This window comes from Nerophis ophidion, linkage group LG07, assembly GCF_033978795.1.
Source record: "Nerophis ophidion isolate RoL-2023_Sa linkage group LG07, RoL_Noph_v1.0, whole genome shotgun sequence".
NCBI classification, from domain to species: domain Eukaryota; kingdom Metazoa; phylum Chordata; class Actinopteri; order Syngnathiformes; family Syngnathidae; genus Nerophis; species Nerophis ophidion.
Genome location: NC_084617.1, coordinates 15,356,017 through 15,375,222, shown reverse-complemented (window position 1 = coordinate 15,375,222; position 19,206 = coordinate 15,356,017). Strand labels below are relative to the sequence as shown.

General features: G+C 40.2%; 1 protein-coding gene across 1 annotated transcript in view; it reads right to left on the bottom strand.

Moving 5' to 3' along the window:
• Window positions 1-11,860: 11,860 nt before the first annotated feature.
• fbxl20 (F-box and leucine-rich repeat protein 20) overlaps window positions 11,861-19,206 on the bottom strand; it is a 45,206-nt gene continuing 37,860 nt past the window's right edge. The window contains exon 15 of the mRNA XM_061905417.1: window positions 11,861-12,099. Coding sequence (XP_061761401.1) covers window positions 11,992-12,099 — 108 coding nt within the window. The 3' untranslated portion in view covers window positions 11,861-11,991. The remainder of the gene's footprint in view (window positions 12,100-19,206) is intronic.

Below are 19,206 nucleotides of genomic sequence, written 5' to 3'. Positions count from 1 at the left end.
TTTTTCAAACTTCCACAATTCCCACATTCTTCAACCCATTCAAACAATTCCACCTTCAACACATTCCACCATTCTGGAAATTCAAACTTCCCTTTTTTCCAAGTTAAAATTTTTTCCAGATTTTCCCCAAATTCCTGGTTTTCCAAAGCCCTATTTCCACCCATTTTTTTTGGGCAACTACCCCTTCCACTTTTTTCAACCCATTTCAACCGTTCTACCATCAAAACATTCCTTTAAAACAGGATAAAAAATGAAGTTATTTGTTGAACTGGAAAAATTCCCGGTTTTTACCGGAATTCCGTGCTGCCATTTCTCAATTCAAAATGTTACTTGTTATTGAGTTACTGTGTGGAACAGTTTCCTCTGTGGATAATTGAAGTTTGTCTAAGTCTAAGACTAATATTGGAACCTTGAGTAATTTCCCGAATCGATATTAGCAGGACTCATACAAACATTTATCATTTTGTAGTGTAGAAGTCCGAAAAACGCTAATTTATTCCTTATTAACCATCTGGAATGGACATATGCTGTCTTTAAGTAAAAAGTGGGATATATATATATATATATATATATATATATATATATATATATATATGTGTGTGTGTGTATAACATTTTTTGTTTTGTTTTTTGGTGACCCCTAAAGTGAGCACAATAACACAGAAAGTTAAGCTCACGATGCAGTAAATTGAATGATGCGGACACGTTTGTTACTGGATCAATTCTAATACGCTTCTAGCTTTGAGACGTATGTGTAGGTAATATGCAACTATAATTATTTGATACTTGTTTATATGGACAAATGTGCGTTTTTAGACTGCAATATTGTTCAATTAAGGAAATGTATTATGTGCGTCTAGCTTGTCAGCTATTGTGCGCTTAGCTGTAGTGTAGCTGCAACTTGTAAATTTTGACAAATGTGCGGATTCAGACTGCAATATTTTTCAATTAAGGAAATGTATTATGTGCGTCTAGCTTGTCAGCTATTGTGCGCTTAGCTGTTGTGTAGCTGCTACTTGTTCATTTTGACAAATGTGCAGCTTCAGACTGCAATATTGTTCAATTAAGGACACTTATTACGTATGTCTAGCTTGCATGCTATTGTGCGCTTAGCTGTTGTGTAGCTGCTACTTGTTCATTTTGACAAATGTGCGGCTTCACACTGCAGCATTGTTCAATTAAAGAAATGTATTATGTACGTCTAGCTTGTCAGCTATTGTGTGCTTAGCTGTTGTGTAGCTGCTACTTGTTCATTTTTACTAGTGTGCAGATATGCATTGATTATTGATGCATCTCATCAAAATATACATACTATAAACTTTTTTAAACCAATAAAGCTTTTGGCAATCAAAATATAAAACGTAATGACAATTGAATGTAAAAAAACCCTGTAAAATTTAAGTCAATTGAAATGTGCGGGGTGGCCTGAAGGGGGACTATGCCCTTGCAATCTGCCATATTTGGAGCACTCCTGCAAAAAAAAAAAAAGCGGTCCAATAGTTAATATTTTTGTGCATGAGTCTTAGAATTATTTATTTTGGTGTTATTTTTCAAAATGACAAAAAAAATTGCTACGTTTCCGAGTGTAATCATCAAGTGTTGGATATTTATAAGCCTATGCTTCATCGGCCGCATATAGATGGTCTGCTTCAGATTTTGAATACAATTGCTTTGCTATTTTAGTTTTACCAGCAGACAGAACTCCTGGGGTGCGTTAGTAATATTGATCCCTCCGGTCCTCTTCCTCCTTCTCTACTTCAGCAGAGAGAAAGCGATGAAAGATTGAAGCAATAAGGCAGTGGACACATGCCGCATTAAGCCAATAAAGAGAAAGACGCACAGACTTCAGGTCCAGTCTGCAGGGACAATGCAGGAAAGCCTGAGTTATTGTTAGGCTGTAATATAATATAACATAATATAATATAAAATAATATTATATATATATATATATATATACACATACAGTGGGGCAAACAAGTATTTAGTCAGCCACCGATTGTGCAAGTTCTCCCACTTAAAATGATGACAAGAGGTCTGTAATTTTTTCATCATAGGTACACTTCAACTGTGAGAGACAGAATGTGAAGAAAAATTCCAGGAATTCACATTGTAGGAATTTTTAAGAATTTATTTGTAAATTATGGTGGAAAATAAGTATTTGGTCAACCATTCAAAGCTCTCACTGAAGGAAGGAGGTTTTGGCTGAAAATCTCACGATACATGGCCCCATTCATTCTTTCCTTAACACGGATCAATCGTCCTGTCCCCTTAGCAGAAAAACAGCCCCAAAGCATGATGTTTCCACCCCCATGCTTTACAGTAGGTGTGGTGTTAAGGGATGCAACTCAGTATTCTTCTTCCTCCAAACATGACGAGTTGAGTTTATACCAAAATGGATACATGGATGATACAGCAGAGGATTGGGAGAAGGTCATGTGGTCAGATGAAACCAAAATAGAACTTTTTGGTATAAACTCAACTCGTTGTGTTTGGAGTACTGGGTTGCATCCCAAGAACACTATACCTACTGTGAAGCATGGGGGTGGAAACATCATGCTTTGGGGCTGTTTTTCTGCTAAGGGGACAGGACGATTGATCCATGTTAAGGAAAGAATGAATGGGGCCATGTATCGTGAGATTTTGAGCCAAAACCTCCTTCCATCAGGGAGAGCTTTGAATGGTTGACCAAATACTTATTTTCCACCATAATTTACAAATAAATTCTTTAAAATTCCTACAATGTGAATTCCTGTTTTTTTTTTTCAAATCCTGTCTCTCACAGTTGAAGTGTACCTATGATAAAAATTACAGACCTCTGTCATCATTTTAAGTGGGAGAACTTGCACAATCGGTGGCTGACTAAATACTTTTGTACCCCACTATATATCAAAGTGAATAAGCGGTAGAAAATGGATGTATATATATATATATATACAGATACAAATATACATATATATGTGGATATATACACACACACACACACATACAAACACACAGACACACACATTCATATATATTTTAAAAAGTATATATATTTAATTAAATATATTATTTACTAAATAAATAAAAATCGCGAAACTCAGATTGAATCGACAATTGTGTTGAATCGAGAATTGATTCTGAATTTAATAATCGGCCCAGTGATTGGATCGAATTATTAGGTGCCCAAAGACTCACACACCTAGTGCTAATAGCTATTCTCTATAAAATGTTTTGTGTTTATATTTTTGAGTGTCTCAGACTAATTGGATTTACTTTACTTCCAATTAAAAAATGTGCTTCCTTTTTTTTTGTACGATGACTTTTTTTTTCCCCCAAAAGAAAACTCAGTACCGTTAATGTACCTAAATACTAAAAACGGTTAACAAAGCAAAAGTTTTAAAGACATAGACGTTAAAGGGCAGTGTGCTTTACTTGTAGTGTTTTTTTGACACTGCCATCTAGTGGCCTTGTATGCACATTACATAATTTTTTGGGGGTTTTCTAACTTTTGTTGTCTTGGTGCCAATAGATCTATTAAAAGCAAGCCCCAGAAAACTGCAACTATACCGGTGAGGCTTTGCTGTCAAAAATAATATTAAACAAATGCCTTGTGAGCCGCGTGCATGAATAAAAGAAGCACAAAACAGCCGGGAGGATTGCTGCAGGGGGGAAAACACTCGTAGCTTTTAAAAACTTCCCCTTTGAGCTTGCAGCTTTTCATCCCTGCACACTGCAGAAGAGGACTCACAACAAAGTCTTAAAGCTCTCAGAGGAGGACAAAACAAAATGAAGGGCCAGAGAAGGACTCCCGTGAGGTGGCAGACAGAACACGATGTCATGACGGCGGTTGCCAACCGGGACTTTGCATAGGTCTTATGTCACATGACGTCATAGGAAGATATTGGGAAAATGTTCACATTGTTGATGAATGTTGACTAAGAAAACAAACACAAATAAATGTAAAAACATCAAGTGTAACACAAATAGTAATATAAAGCACATTGAGTCCCGGACCAATTAAATGACATAAAAGAGCGCAATAACCTGTTCTGTTATGATTTTAATTTTATTTAATGTCCTATTTTAATAACTGGGCGCCTGAGCCACAGTTAAGTAGCAAATCCTTCTAAGCTCAACGCTGCCATCTAGCGGTTCTCCAAGGAAGAGCACACCCCGTGACACATAACAAGACAAGCTTTAATAATATAAGGTATATATTTATTCATACGTACATTTTCTTTTATAATCGGTTAATTGTACAAAAAAAAGAAAAAAAAAAAGGAAAAAAGATTTACAGTAATTGTATGAACTACAGTCATCGTCAAATGAAAAAAATGAAACCCCGCCAGGTCACCTCTAGTCCTCTGGTGATGGTGCGTTTGGGGCCGAAAACGTCCAGGTTGGTTTGGTGGTGCGTTCAGGGTACTTTCTTTGCGATCTGAAAGATGTTTTTTTTTTTTTTTTTTTAGAGTTATCAACAAGTGGAATGGAGAGGGCAAGACGGCGCCATTGGCTCTTCCTTCCTTTTCGAGTGTCTCCAGACGAGAGACATGGATGGCCCCCACCATTTTGACACTTGGCCGCTCCCTAATCCTCCCCCGTAAAGCCCCGCTCAAATGGGATTACACCCAACTCATCTCGTCTTGAATCCTCCCACAAAAAAAATATGAGAATATTCACTCCGGGGTTGTTTTTTTTTCATCCTCCTTAAAGGCCTACTGAAATGAGATTGTCTTATTTAAACGGGGATAGCAGGTCCATTCTATGTGTCATACTTGATCATTTCGCGATATTGCCATATTTTGGGCTGAAAGGATTTAGTACAGAACATCCACGATAAAGTTTGTAACTTTTGGTCGCTAGTAAAAAAAAGACGATGTGCGTGTGACGTCACGGGTTGTTGGGCTCCTCACATCCTCACATTGTTTATAATCATAGCCTCCAGCAGCAAGAGCTATTCGGACCGAGAAAGCGACAATTTCCCCATTAATTTGAGCGAGGATGGAAGATTCGTGGATGAGGAAAGTTAAAGTGAAGCACAAAAAGAAAAGGAAAAGAAAAAGAAAAGGCGACGGCTCCAAGTGGCGGCAGTGGGACCGTTTCAGATGTAATTAGACACATTTACTAGGATAATTCTGGAAGATCCCTTATCTGCTTATTGTTTTAATAATGTTTTAGTGAGATTGTAAAGTCATACCTGAAAGTCGGACGGCTGCGGTGAATGCCAGTATCTCTCAGAGAAGCCAATGGAGGAGCCAAGATCACAGCTGCCATTTTGAGCTGCAGGACGAGGTCGCATAATCCACTGAAGTCTCCGGTAAGAGCCGACTTAATATCACAAATTTCCAATCCAAAAACTCGCTGGTTGACGTAGAGAAATATGTTAGCTTGACCCCTCTGTGTTAAAGCTTCACAACAAAGAAACACCGGCTGTGTTTCGGTGCTAAAGGCAGCTGCAATACACCGCTTTCCACCAACAGCATTCTTCTTTATAGTCTCCATTATTAATTGAACAAATTGCAAAAGATTCAGCAACACAGATGTCCAAATTACTGTGTAATTATGCGATGAAAAGAGACGACTTTTAGCCGTAAGTGGTGCTGAGCTAATATGTCCGCTACAACCCGAGACGTCACGAGTACACATCATCATTCCGCGACGTTTTCAACAAGAAACTCCTGGGAAATTTAAAATTGCAATTTAGTAAACTAAACCGGCCGTATTGGCATGTGTTGCAATGTTAATATTTCATCATTGATGTATAAACTATCAAGACTGCGTGGTCGGTAGTAGTGGGTTTCAGTAGGCCTTTAAATCCAATAAATATTCTTCAACATTCCACATTTATTTTTCCAGTCTTGTCTGGGGCGGAGGGGTACGAGAGTTCATCTTTTGAAAGTAGAAGAAGCGCCAACTCAGTCAGTCCTTGATGGAAACATTCAAAGAGTGAAGAAATAAAATTAAAAAATCCTACGTACAATTGCACTGGCGCCAACACTTTCACCTGAGTATTTACAACAAGCAGAAAAAAACACCTCATTTCCGGATGTAGACCGTGAACGCAACACGAAGCAGGTGCGATCGGAACCACACCCCCCCACCTAAAAAAACTACAGATTTCAACTTCTTTCCATTGTAAATTGGCCAATCAGAGCAGTGTTCCTCTTTAGCCCCGCCTCCTCTCTCCATGAAAACACAAGTCTACCAAAGAGCACAAAGGCCACGCTGAAGAGAAAAAATTGATAATTATATATTTCAAAATTGAAATCTTATATTAATTATACTGGGGGAAAAAGGTAAGGTTGGAGGCCAACTAATGTAGTAATTACAAGACTAATTTGAATTGTGGTATAATATTTTTTGGACGTGACAAAATAAAAAGCCAAATATAACAAGAAAATGGTCACAATTTACAATCAATAAATTTAATTGAAATGTTATATGTTTGTAAATTCTAAAATAAATTTGTATTTTGAGCCTGATGATAAGCGGCATTGAAAATAGATGGATGCTGAAGTAGTATAATGGTATAGTAGTATAATATGAATGAGAAAAAGGGTAATTTATAACTAATATTGTATTATATTACGAGGAAAAAACTTGTTTACCAATTATAGTGTAATGTTATGCAGGGACGTAAAAAAATGAAAAATAAAAATATGAGGGGGAAATTAATAGTAAATTACAAAAAAAAAAAAGAGTAATGAGGTGAGATATTAATTTGTGAAAAATAAAGTAGTATATATTATGAGGGAAAAAGTTTTAAGTTATAAAACAATTAGTTGAGAGAATATTTGTAACAATCTGAGGGGGAAAAAAATCATCACTTATAAGAATAAAATTCTAAGAAAGAAAATTGTTATATAGTATTCTGAGAATAAATGTATGGTATGGTTTGAAAAAATATATATATATTATATTACCAGAATAAAACTATAATATTGCAAAAAGAAAGTAATATTTAATTCGAAACATTTATGAGAACAAAATGAGAAGAAAGTCATATAATAATGTTGAAATTCACAAAGAATGCAGTCGTAATATTAAAGAATTAACTTAGGAAAAAGGGAAAAAAAGATAATCATAGGAATTGAGTAATATTAGAAAAAATTGTGGCACAATTTAGGGCAAGGAAGAAGTCATACGAGAACAAATATGTACTTTATGTAGGGAAAAATAAAGATTTATGAGAATATTGTTATATTACTCCAATACATTTGTTTTGATGGTAAGAGGGAAAAAAATAGACAAAAGTTTAACCTCGTTATATTACCGGAGCAAAATTGAAATAATGCAATAATTTATGAGGGGAAGAAAACATATAAAATAATTCACAAATAAAGGTGTAATATGAAAAACAGAAGTCTTAACGTTTGATGCAATTTACAAGGAAAGTATCATGAGATAAGAAAAGGGCATATTATGGGGTAAAATAAATATTACAAAAACTTAAATATTGCAAGAAAAAAACACTTAACTATGGAGGGAAAACAATGAATAGATGTAGTAATACATTGGTAACCTTACAAGAAAAAAACAACAATTCGTATTAAATAAAAAATATTAAAGAAATAATTAGTGTTTTGGCACATCAGCAGTTTAAATGTGATTGTTAAAAACATTTTACCTTCCCTGAAAAAAAAAATGTTTTTGTTATCTTTGCTCAATTGTATCAAATATATCCCAGAATGCTTTGTTTATTACAACTTTCTTTTCGGTGTGGCCTTGACGCTCCTTTGGCCATAAAAGCTCATCGAAATTTGATTGCTGGCTTTTTCTTCCTGTTGATTCGTGAAAGTAATCCCTCTTTTTTTTTTTTGCCCCCTTGTCGTTTTTCAAAGACCTTTCTTTTTTTTTTCCATGTGATCGTCATCATCATCGTCATGGAGCGACTGCCACAATGGTCGCTTGTGCACATTTAAAAAACAAACTAGAAGTGTCTCATGCAGCATTTGGCATCTTCTTCAGTCCCCGCATGTGTGCCTCCTTTTTTTTTTTTTTTTTTTTAGAAAAATAATTTTTTATTTGCTCCCCACCCGCTGCTGCCCTACAATGAAGCACATAGACACAAGAGAGAAGGGAGTGGGAGGGGGGCTGTACCAACCTTACTGTGTGTGTGTGTTGTTAGTAAAAATTGTTTTGAAATGTTCTCCTTTGTAAACAGTCTGAGTTTTGCGTCAAGAGGTGCAAAAAAAGCGGACAGTTTTGTTTTTTTCCCCACTGGATGTGACACTTTTTTGGGATGAATGTGATGGTGGGGAGGGGGGGGGCACAAGTACCAGACTTTGAACAGAATGTGAGTAAGCCGGGTTTCTTCCAATATGCATCAAACAGCAAGATTGTTTTGTTTTTGTGCAAAAATTTGCATATTTTTTTTTCTTGTTTTTTTTTTTTAATCTAATACATTCAAGCGATGCCAACTTAGACCTCAAGTACAAACAGTGTGTGTGGGTGGGAGGTAAATGTTTTATGGTGGCCAACAAGGGCAAACGAGCAAGGTCCAAACGCTCCAAACACAAAAAAAAATCCAAAACCAAAAACCAACACATGCATTTGGAAAATGCTGCAACCATATAACTAAGTAACCATCAGGCTACAACTTGCAAGGAAGTTAGCATGGCTACAACATAGTCAGCATGGTTACCAGAAAATGATCTGTGTGGGCTACCAGGATGTTATCGGTGCAGGCTACCAGAAAACTAGGCGTACAAGATATCAAGGATTTAGCATGACTACCAAGTAGTTAGACGTGCGGTCTACCGGGAAGTTTACATGAAGTTAGCCGCGTAGGCTACCAGAAATTTAGCATAATTACCAGGAAGTTAGTCGTATGGACTAGCATGAAGTTAGCATGGCTACAAGATAGTAAGCGGTACTGGGAAGTTAACATGACTACCAGAAAGTTAACTGTACAGGTTAGCAGAAAGTTAGCCACGGCTACCAGGAAGTTAACATGTCTACCAGGAAGTTAGCAACGCCGGCCACTAGGAAGATAGCATGGCTATCAGTAAGTTAGCATGCTAACCATGGTTACCAGGAAGTTAGCGTGAATACCAGGAAGTTAGTCGCGAGAGCTACCAGGAATTTAACATGACTTCCAGGAAGTTAACTGTACGGGCTAGCAGAAAGTTAGCCACGGCGGGCTACACAGGAAGTTAACATGACTAACATGAAGTTAGCATGACTACCAGGAAGTTAGCCACGCCGGCTACTTGAAAAATAGCATGGCTACCAGGAAGTTAGCATGCTAACCATGGTTACCAGGAAGTTAGCGTGAATTCCAGGAAGTTAGTCGCGAGAGCTACCAGGAATTTAACATGACTTCCAGGAAGTTAACTGTACGGGCTAGCAGAAAGTTAGCCACGGCGGGCTACACAGGAAGTTAACATGACTAACATGAAGTTAGCATGACTACCAGGAAGTTAGCCACGCCGGCTACTTGAAAAATAGCATGGCTACCAGGAAGTTAGCATGCTAACCCTGGTTACCAGGAAGTTAGCGTGAATACGCGGAAGTTAGTTGCGAGGGCTACCAGGAATTTAACATGACTTCCAGGAAATTAACTGTACGGGCTAGCAGAAAGTTAGCCACGACGGGCTACCAGGAAGTTAACATGACTAACAGGAAGTTAGCATGACTACCAGGAAGTTAGCCACGCTGGCTACTAGGAAAATAGCATGGCTATCAGGAAGTTAGCATGCTAACCATGGTTACCAGGAAGTTAGCGTGAATACCAGGAATTTAGTCGCGAGGGCTACAAGGAATTTAACATGACTTCCAGGAAGTTATCTGTACGGGCTAGCAGAAAGTTAGCCACAGCGGGCAATCAGGAAATTAACATGACTACCAGGAAGTTAGCATGTCTACCAGGAAATTAGCCACGTCGGCTACTAGGAAGATAGTATGGCTATCAGGAAGTTAGCGTACTAACCATGGCCACCAGGAAGTTAGCATGAATACCACCAAGAAGTTAGCCACACGGGCAACCAAGAAGTTAGCCATGCTGTCTATAAGGAAATTAGGCCTGCAGGCTTTCAAGAAGATAGCATGGATACAAGACAGTTAGCATTGTTACCAGGAAATGATCTGCGTGGGCTACCAGGAAGTTAGTGTAGTTACCAGGAAGTTTGCTTGGCAGGCTACCAAATAAATTAGGTAGTTAGCATGGTTGCCAGGAAGTTAGCCACGCTCGCTACTAGGAAAATAGCATGGACACCAGGAAGTTAGCATGCTAACCATGGTTACCAGGAAGTTAGCGTGAATACCAGGAAGTTAGTTGCGAGGGCTACCAGGAATTTAACATGACTTCCAGGAAGTTAACTGTATGGGCTAGCAGAAAGTTAGCCACGGCGGGCTACCAGGAAGTTAACATGACTATTAGGAAATTAGCATGTCTACCAGGAAGTTAGCCCTGCCGGCTACTAGGAAGATAGCATGGCTATCAGGAAGTTAGCATGCTAACCATGGTTACCAGGAAGTTAGCCGCAAGGGCTACCAGGAATTTAACATGACTTCCAGGAAAGTAACTGTACGGGCTACACAGGAAGTTAACATGACTAACAGGAAGTTAGCATGACTACCAGGAAGTTAGACACGCCGGCCACTTGGAAAATAGCATGGCTACCAGGAAGTTAGCGTGAATACCAGGAATTTAACATGACTTCCAAGAAGTTAACTGTACGGGGTAGCAAAAAGTCAGCCACGGCGAGTTACCAGGAAGTTAACATGACTAACAGGAAGTTAGCATGACTACCAGGAAGTTAGCCATGCCGGCTACTAGGAAGATAGCATGGCTATCAGGAAGTTAGCGTGAATACCAGCAAGTTAGTCACGAGGGCTACCAGGAATTTAATATGACTTCCAGGAAGTTAACTGTACGGGCTACCAGGAGGTTAACGTGACTAACAGGAAGTTAGCATGACTACCAGGAAGTTAGCCACACCAGCTACTAGGAAGATAGCATAGCTATTAGGAAGTTAGCGTGAATTCCAGGAAGTTAGTTGCGAGGGCTACCAGGAATTTAATATGACTTCCAGGAAGTTAACTGTATGGGCTACCAGGAAGTTAGCATGACTACCAGGAAGTTAGCATGACTACCAGGAAGTTAGTTTGTCTAAAAGTTGGCCATGCCGGCTACTAGGAAGATAGCATGGCTATCAGGAAGTTAGCATGAATACTAAAAAAAATTAGTCGCCAGGAATACTACGAATTTAACATGACTTCCAGGAAGTTAACTGTACGGGCTAGCAGAAAGTTAGCCACGGCTGGCTACCAGGATGTTAGCCGTGCAGGCTTCCAGGAAGTTAGCATGGCTACCAGGAAGTTAGCCGCTCGGGCTGCTGTTTTAAATGAACTTGCAGCATTCCTGTTAAGCAGTTGTTTTGTGGGTTCTTTTTTTTTGCATTGGTAGCATTTTCTTGTTGCATTCATTTTGTGGGTGTTTGTTCATTTGGAGATCATATTTGTGTTTGGACGTTTGCTGCGCGTTCGTTGCTGTCGGCCATTGTACAATTTGAATAATATACTCAAATATCACATGACAGTTGCCTATTAATTGGTATGTTTGGGCTGGACCGGAGCAATTTAAAAGCATGGTGTTGTTTTTTAAGACAGAGCAGCTAATAAAACCAAAATATTGCAATATTCTGGATTTCTTTTTTTAATTCTTCATCTAATGAAGCGCAAAAATCCTTCATAAGTGTTTGTAGCTTTTTTCCAATACCTTCGTTGTAATACTGCAGTCAAAATGATGAACCTGTGGAGTGTGTGTGTGTGTGTGTGTGTGTGTGTGTGTGTGTGTTACCCTGCACTGTTTGGTCTCTCTCTCTCTCTGGAGCTCCGAAGGTGAGGGGCGGTAGAAAGGGGATGGGGGGGGGGGGGGGGGGGGGGGGGGGTCAGGGGACACATGGCCATGTACTGCTTGATTGGGCTAAGCCCCCAGGGTCAGGGAATAGGAAACGTGTAACACCAGTGACACGTGAAAGAAGGAAGGCGGCGGACGTCTTTTACATCATAGCAGGACGCAGCAGCGGCAAAACCTCTGGCGGCTGCCCCCCACCGAAGGGGGCGGAGTCACGGGGGCGAAGTAGGCGTGCACTTTGATGTTAGGCAGGTGGGTCTACAAGATGGGACGAGAAGAAAGAAGAGAGGAATGTTTGAAAATGTCCAGAAGGAATGTCGGCTCGCTCCTCCTGCATAACGTCCATCCATCCATCCATCCATCCATTTACCACCGCGTGTCCCTTTTTTTGGGGTCGCTGGGGGTGCTGGAACCTAACTTAGCTGCATTCGGGTGGAAGGCGGGGGTACATCCTAGACCAGGGTTTCCCGCCGCGCTTTGTTGTTAAAGCGGCCGCTTTAACAAAAAAGAGCCACCGCCTAAACCAGGGGGTAGGGAACCTATGGCTCGCGAGCCAGATGTGGCTCTTTTGAGGACTGCATCTGGCTCTCGGATAAATCTGAGCTGACATTGCTTAACATGATAAGTAATGAATAATTCCACTTGTAATAAGTGTTAAAAATAATGTTCAAAACATAAAAAATTCTCATGCATTTTTAGTCCATCCATCCATTTACTACCGCACCTGTTCAAGAAGTTGCGTTAAGAAATTATTTATTTATTATTGGTTAGTGTGGGGCTTGTCCTCCTGGGGGTTCTTCAGACCACCAAGCACTGACATGAGAGCCCGTTTCAGGGTTACACTATTGTTTTCTTTTTCAATAAGTCTCTCAGTTGCTTCCCAGCAATTGTATTGTTCTCTTTCGTTCTCGCTCGCGCCCTGGCTCCAGCCCCAACCCCGTCTCTCCTCCTGGCTGCTGCTTATAACAGAGCGACAGGTGATTAGATAACAAGGCTCAGGTGGGCCATCTACGCAGCTCTCGCTGATTTCGAGGCAGATCCTGGCACACTGCAGTTTGCTGCAGGCCCGCGGGCCACGCCCCCTCCACAGTTAGCTTCAGAATAACAATGTTATTACAAAGAATAAGAGACCTATTGTACTCTAGAAATGTTGGTTTTACTTAAAAATGCACGTTTAGTTGTGTTCAGTGTTATATTATATGGCTCTTACGGAAAGACATTTTAAAATATTTGGCTTTTTGGCTCTCAGCCAAAAAGGTTCCCGACCCCTGGCCTAAACTAATGTCTTAAAAAAATAATAATAATAAAAATATATATATATATTTTTTTGTCCTGTCCAGCTTCTCAGGCAAATCATATAGTTGATGTAGATGCCTATATTGGCTGTTCAGATTTACTTTCCAAAAGAGAAGTGTAAGGTACTTCTCTTGTTGCCTTATTCGTATTTGACTTAATTAATTATTATTATTATTGCTATTGTACTATTTGTTTTCAGCTACAGTTACATTAATCATTAATAATGTAGCAGCCTAGTTTCAAAGGGCGAAGTCCTTGCTATCACGTGTTAATAAAAATGTAACAATTACAGAATAAAAAATCAACTCGATGAGTTGAACATGTGTCAGCACGTGGCCCCACTTTTAACCCTTTTTTTAAACGCTTAGTGGAAACGCTTATTTACAGTAAGTGATTAATTTGAGTTAGTCATTATTTTGTCTTAGTAAGTCAATATTTACTAAGTCAAAATATTAACATACTTAGTATCTGAGGTAACTAGGACTGTTTTGTGTTTTTTGTTTTTTTTACTTTAAGGAAAACAATATCGAGATATATATCGTATATTGCCATTTAGCATACGGAGCGGAAAACACAACCAAATTTGTTGGCTTCTTCACGCAACGAAGCCGGCCTACTTCACGATAGTCTGTAGCCTATTGCAGGCCAAATTCCACTATTCCTTACAGCCCCTTCCCCGTTCGTCCGCCTGTACCGGGCAACGCCCCCTTCCCACAAATATTCTAGGGGAAACACTGCCCTGGACAAGTCACCACCTCATCGCAGGGTCAACACAGATAGACAGACCACATTCACACACTAGGGCCGATTTTAGTGTTGCCAATAAACCTATCCCCAGGTGCATGTCTTTGGAAGTGGGAAGAAGCTGGAGTACCCGGAGGGAACCCACGCAGTCACGGGGCGAACATGCAAACTCCACACAGAAAGATCCCGAGCCCGGGATTGAACTCAGGACTACTTAGGACCCTCGTACTGTGAGGCACACTGCAAAAAACTGGAATCTAAGTAGGATTAAATATCTCAAATAAGGGTGATATTTGCGTATTTTCTGTCTGATAAGATCATTTTTCTCACTAAGCAGATTTTATGTTAGTGTTTTACTTGTTTTAAGGGTTTTGGTCCTAAATGATTTCAGTAAGATATTACAGCTTGTTTCTGAGATTTGATGACCTTTATTGAGTAAAACATTATTGAAACTAAAATATTAACTGATGCAAAGATGTGTTAAAAACACTCCAAGTATAAAACTAATTTTTTAAAGTAATAATTTCTTATTTGAGCATGAAAAAAAAATCCACGTCTCAAGAGCTAGCTTCTGTAGCCGAGGATCGGACCGCCAAGTGCCCTGCCTTCGGCTGCCGCCCAGCTCACATTGCACCCGACCTCTATGGCCCCTGCTATGGGTGGTGAGCCCATTGGAGGGGTGACCCACGTTGCCTCTTCGGGCTGTGCCCGGCCGGGCCCCATGGGAACAGGCCCGGCCACCAGGCGCCCGCCATCGTGCCCCACCTCCGTGCCTGGCTCCAGAGGGGGGCCCCGGTGACCTGCGTCCAGGCGAGGGAAATCTGGGTCCATGCTTTTTCTTCTTCATAAAAGGTCTTCGAGCTGCTCTTTGTCTGATCCCTCGCCTAGAACCTGTTTGCCTTGGGAGACCCTACCAGGGGGCTTTATGCCCCCCGGACAACATAGCTCGAGTCCATGGTTCTCGCCCGGAAAAGGGTGGAATGCCATCTCCGGGTTGGGGAGGAGACCCTGCCCCAAGTGGAGGAGTTCAAGTACCTAGGAGTCTTGTTCACGAGTGAGGGAAGAGTGGATCGTGAGATCGACAGGCGGATCGGTGCGGCGTCTTCAGTAATGCGGACGTTGTACCGATCCGTTGTGGTGAAGAAGGAGCTGAGCCGGAAGGCAAAGCTCTCAATTTACCGGTCGATCTACGTTCCCATCCTCACCTATGGTCATGAGCTTTGGGTCATGACCGAAAGGATAAGATCACGGGTACAAACGTCCGAAGTGATTTTCCTCCGCCGTGTGGCGGGGCTCTCCCTTAGAGATAGGGTGAGAAGTTCTGCCATCCGGGAGGAACTCAAAGTAAAGCCGCTGCTCCTCCACATCGAGAGGAGCCAGATGAGGTGTTTCGGGCATCTGGTCAGGATGCCACCCGGACGCCTCCCTAGGGAGGTGTTTAGGGCACGTCCAACCGGTAGGAGGCCACGGGGAAGACCCAGGACACGTTGGGAAGACTATGTCTCCCGGCTGGCCTGGGAACGCCTCGGGATCCCCCGGGAAGACCTGGACGAAGTGGCTGGGGAGAGGGAAGTCTGGGTTTCCCTGCTTAGGCTGTTGCCCCCGCGACCCGACCTCGGATAAGCGGAAGATGATGGATGGATGGATGGAAAAAAAAATCATGACTTTGATACAATTTTGTCTCATCGTTAAAAAGGATGACAGCCAAATGGACTTTGCAGTTTTATTTTCAATGAAACAAAAAAAAATACGTACACATAAAGTAGTACAGTTGGCACAGTACAGTAAACGGACAGTTATTAATATTTAAACATTTAACATGTGACATTTCAAACAGTTTTGAACAGAAATAGTTCATCCACATTCAGTTAAATTCTTCAAAATATAAAGAACAATTTTGACCGGGGACCGGGCTGTATATACGCGCACTAATTGACCGAAAGCGCACGCACTTGGCGTGATGATGTCATGTTGTTGATGGAAAAATGCATTTTTAAACAATATGATTTAAAAAATGTAAAAAAAATACCGGTAATGGCTATTTAATTTTAATTTATTTCATTTTATTTAGTTAGTCTATTTTAATGTAGCCATTTTTAATTTAGAGTTTGTGATCTTGCAATATTTTGTCAATCGAAATGTACGTCAACACTCCCGATGCGTCATCTTTTGCTGCCAAGCAATTGCATTTTTTTTAGTGGTCAACCCCCAGTAAATTGGCAATGGACAAATCAAAAAGACAAAAATTTCTGATGAAAATAAAACATTTAATGCTACATGGACAGTTTCATTTGTGTTTACTGTTGACGAGGTTGGTTCAGCTGTGTGCTTAATATGTGGGGAGAAAATAGCAAACAACAATAAATCAAATGTGGAAATACATTTCCAGAACAAACACACAGTATTTGCAGAAAAATGCTACCAAGCTGGAGATGACCGAAAAAGAGCAGTTTTGGAACTGCTGCTGAAAGCTGATCAGAGCAAAAATACTTCCATCCATCCATCCATTTTCTACCGCTTATTCCCTTTCGGGGTCGCGGGGGGCGCTGGCGCCTATCTATGCTACAATCGGGCGGAAGGCAGGGTACACCCTGGACAAGTCGCCACCTCATCGCAGGGCCAACACAGATAGACAGACAACATTCACACTCACATTCACACACTAGGGCCAATTTAGTGTTGCCAATCAACCTATCCCCAGGTGCATGTTTTTGGAAGTGGGAGGAAGCCGGAGTACCCGGAGGGAACCTACGCATTCACGGGAAGAACATGCAAACTCCACACAGAAAATCCCGAGCCTGGATTTGAACCCAGGACTGCAGGAATTTCGTATTGTGAGGCAGACGCACTAACCCCTCTGCTACCGTGAAGCCGCAAAAATACTTGCTATGTCATATTCTGTGTAGTGTTTGAAGTCATAAATACTATAGCTTAAATGTAATGAAACTAAAAGTAGTGTTATTGTCATTTTAGGGCTCAAACAGAGTTTACGGCTCTAGGTGGGTTAACTTTGGTGGGAAATGGGCTCAAAAAGCTTTTTGTACGCTGAAGGTTGCCGACCCCTGGGTTAGGAGACCCCGAGAGTAACAAGCAGTTGCCTTTCCATTAAGAACAATAAATGAGTTTTTAGCATAAGTTTGCTGGTTTCAAGAAATGTAATGCCGAGTGCATGTCATTATGTCAAGATAATGCCACTAGCGTTTACTTAATTTATTAATTTTTTTAACACAGTGAGCAAAAAGGTCTCATATTTTGTTCTACCAAAAAAAGCGAACTTGTTATTAGTGAGAATATACTTATTTTAAGGTGTTTTTGGGTTCATTGAAGTTGGCTTCACGGTGGCAGAGGGGTTAGTGCGTCTGCCTCACAATACGAAGGTCCTGCAGTCCTGGGGTTCAATCCAGGGCTCGGGATCTTTCTGTGTGGAGTTTGCATGTTCTCCCCGTGAATGCGTGGGTTCCCTCCGGGTACTCCGGCTTCCTCCCACCTCCAAAGACATGCGCCTGGGGATAGGTTGATTGGCAACACTAAATTGGCCCTAGTGTGTGAATGTGAGTGTGAATGTTGTCTGTCTATCTGTGTTGGCCCTGCGATGAGGTGGCGACTTGTCCAGGGTGTACCCCGCCTTCCGCCCGATTGTAGCTGAGATAGGCGCCAGTGCCCCCCGCGACCCCAAAAGGGAATAAGCGGTAGAAAATGGATGGATGAAGTTGGCTTATTTTACTTGTTTTGGAAAGTCTTGACTAACCACATTTTCTTATTCTTTCGGCAGATAATTTGGCTTAGTTCAAATAAAATACCCCTAGTTTTTGTATTTTTTTTCTTGTTTTCAAACACTGACTTTTTGCAGTGCACATGCACTAACCCCTAATCCACCGTGCTGCCATCTGCATAACGTGAACCTCCCAAAAAAAGCTAACCTCACGTCGCAGCCCACTTTTTACAGCACCTCTGATTTTGGATCAACATTTGACTTTCCTAGTTACTGTGCCTTCTCCACACACAGTGCATATGCAAAGAATTCACCGTGCTTGACTTTTTCCACATTGTGCGTTTACAACCTTATTCCAAAATGTAATACATTCATTTTTGTCCTCAAAAATCAGCTGAGGGATCTGAATTGGTCCCCACACTGCACTTTTCACACCCCTACTATGAACTCACTACACTGCCAGCGGTGGACTAAGACGGCGTGGCGCAGTGGAAGAGTGGCCGTGCGCAACCCGAGGGTCCCTGGTTCAAATCCCACCTAGTACCAACTTCGTCACGTCCGTTGTGTCCTGAGCAAGACACTTCACCCTTGCTCCTGATGGGTGCTGGTTGGCGCCTTGCATGGCAGCTCCCTCCATCAGTGTGTGAATGTGTGTGTGAATGGGTAAATGTGGAAGTAGTGTCAAAGCGCTTTGAGTACCTTGAAGGTAGAAAAGCACTATACAAGTACAACCCATTTATTTATTTATTTATTTACTTTCTAGCAGCATTCATTCATCTAAAACAGGGGTCACCAACCTTTTTGAAACCAAGAGCTACTTCTTGGGTACTGATTAATGCGAAGGGCTACCAGTTTGATACACACTTAAATAAATTGCCAGAAATAGCCAATTTGCTCAATCTACCTTTAATAAATAAATCTATATATAATAAAAAATGGGTATTTCTGTCTGTCATTCCGTCGTACATTTTTTTCCTTTTACGGAAGGTTTTTTGTAGAGAATAAATGATGGGAAAAAACACTTAGTTGAACGGTTTAAAAGAGGAGAAAACATGAAAAAAAAGAACATTTTATTTTGAAACATAGTTTATCTTCAATTTCGACTCTTTAAAATTCAGAATTCAACCGAAAAAAATGAAGAGGAAAAACTAGCTAATTTGAATCTTTTTGAAAAAATTAAAAGAATTCGTGGAACATCATTAGTAATTTTTCCTGATTAAGATTAATTTTAGAATTTTGATGACATGTTTTAAATGGATTAAAATCCGATCCGTATTTTGTTAGAATATATAACAAATTGGACCAAGATTTTCCAGAATTTAAAAAAAAAAAGAAATTCAAAATACTTTGAAATAAGATTTAAATTTGATTCTAAAGATTTTCTAGATTTGCCAGAATATTTTTTGGGAGTTTTAATCATAATGAGTTTGAAGAAATATTTCACAAATATCCTTCGTTGAAAAAACAGAAGCTAAAATGAAGAATTAAATAAATAAAAAAGTATTATTCTTTAAAGTAAAAAAAATAAATTTACTTGAACATTGATTTAAATTGTCAGGAAAGAAAAGGAAGGAATTTAAAAGGTAAATGTGTTTAAAAATCTTAAAATCATT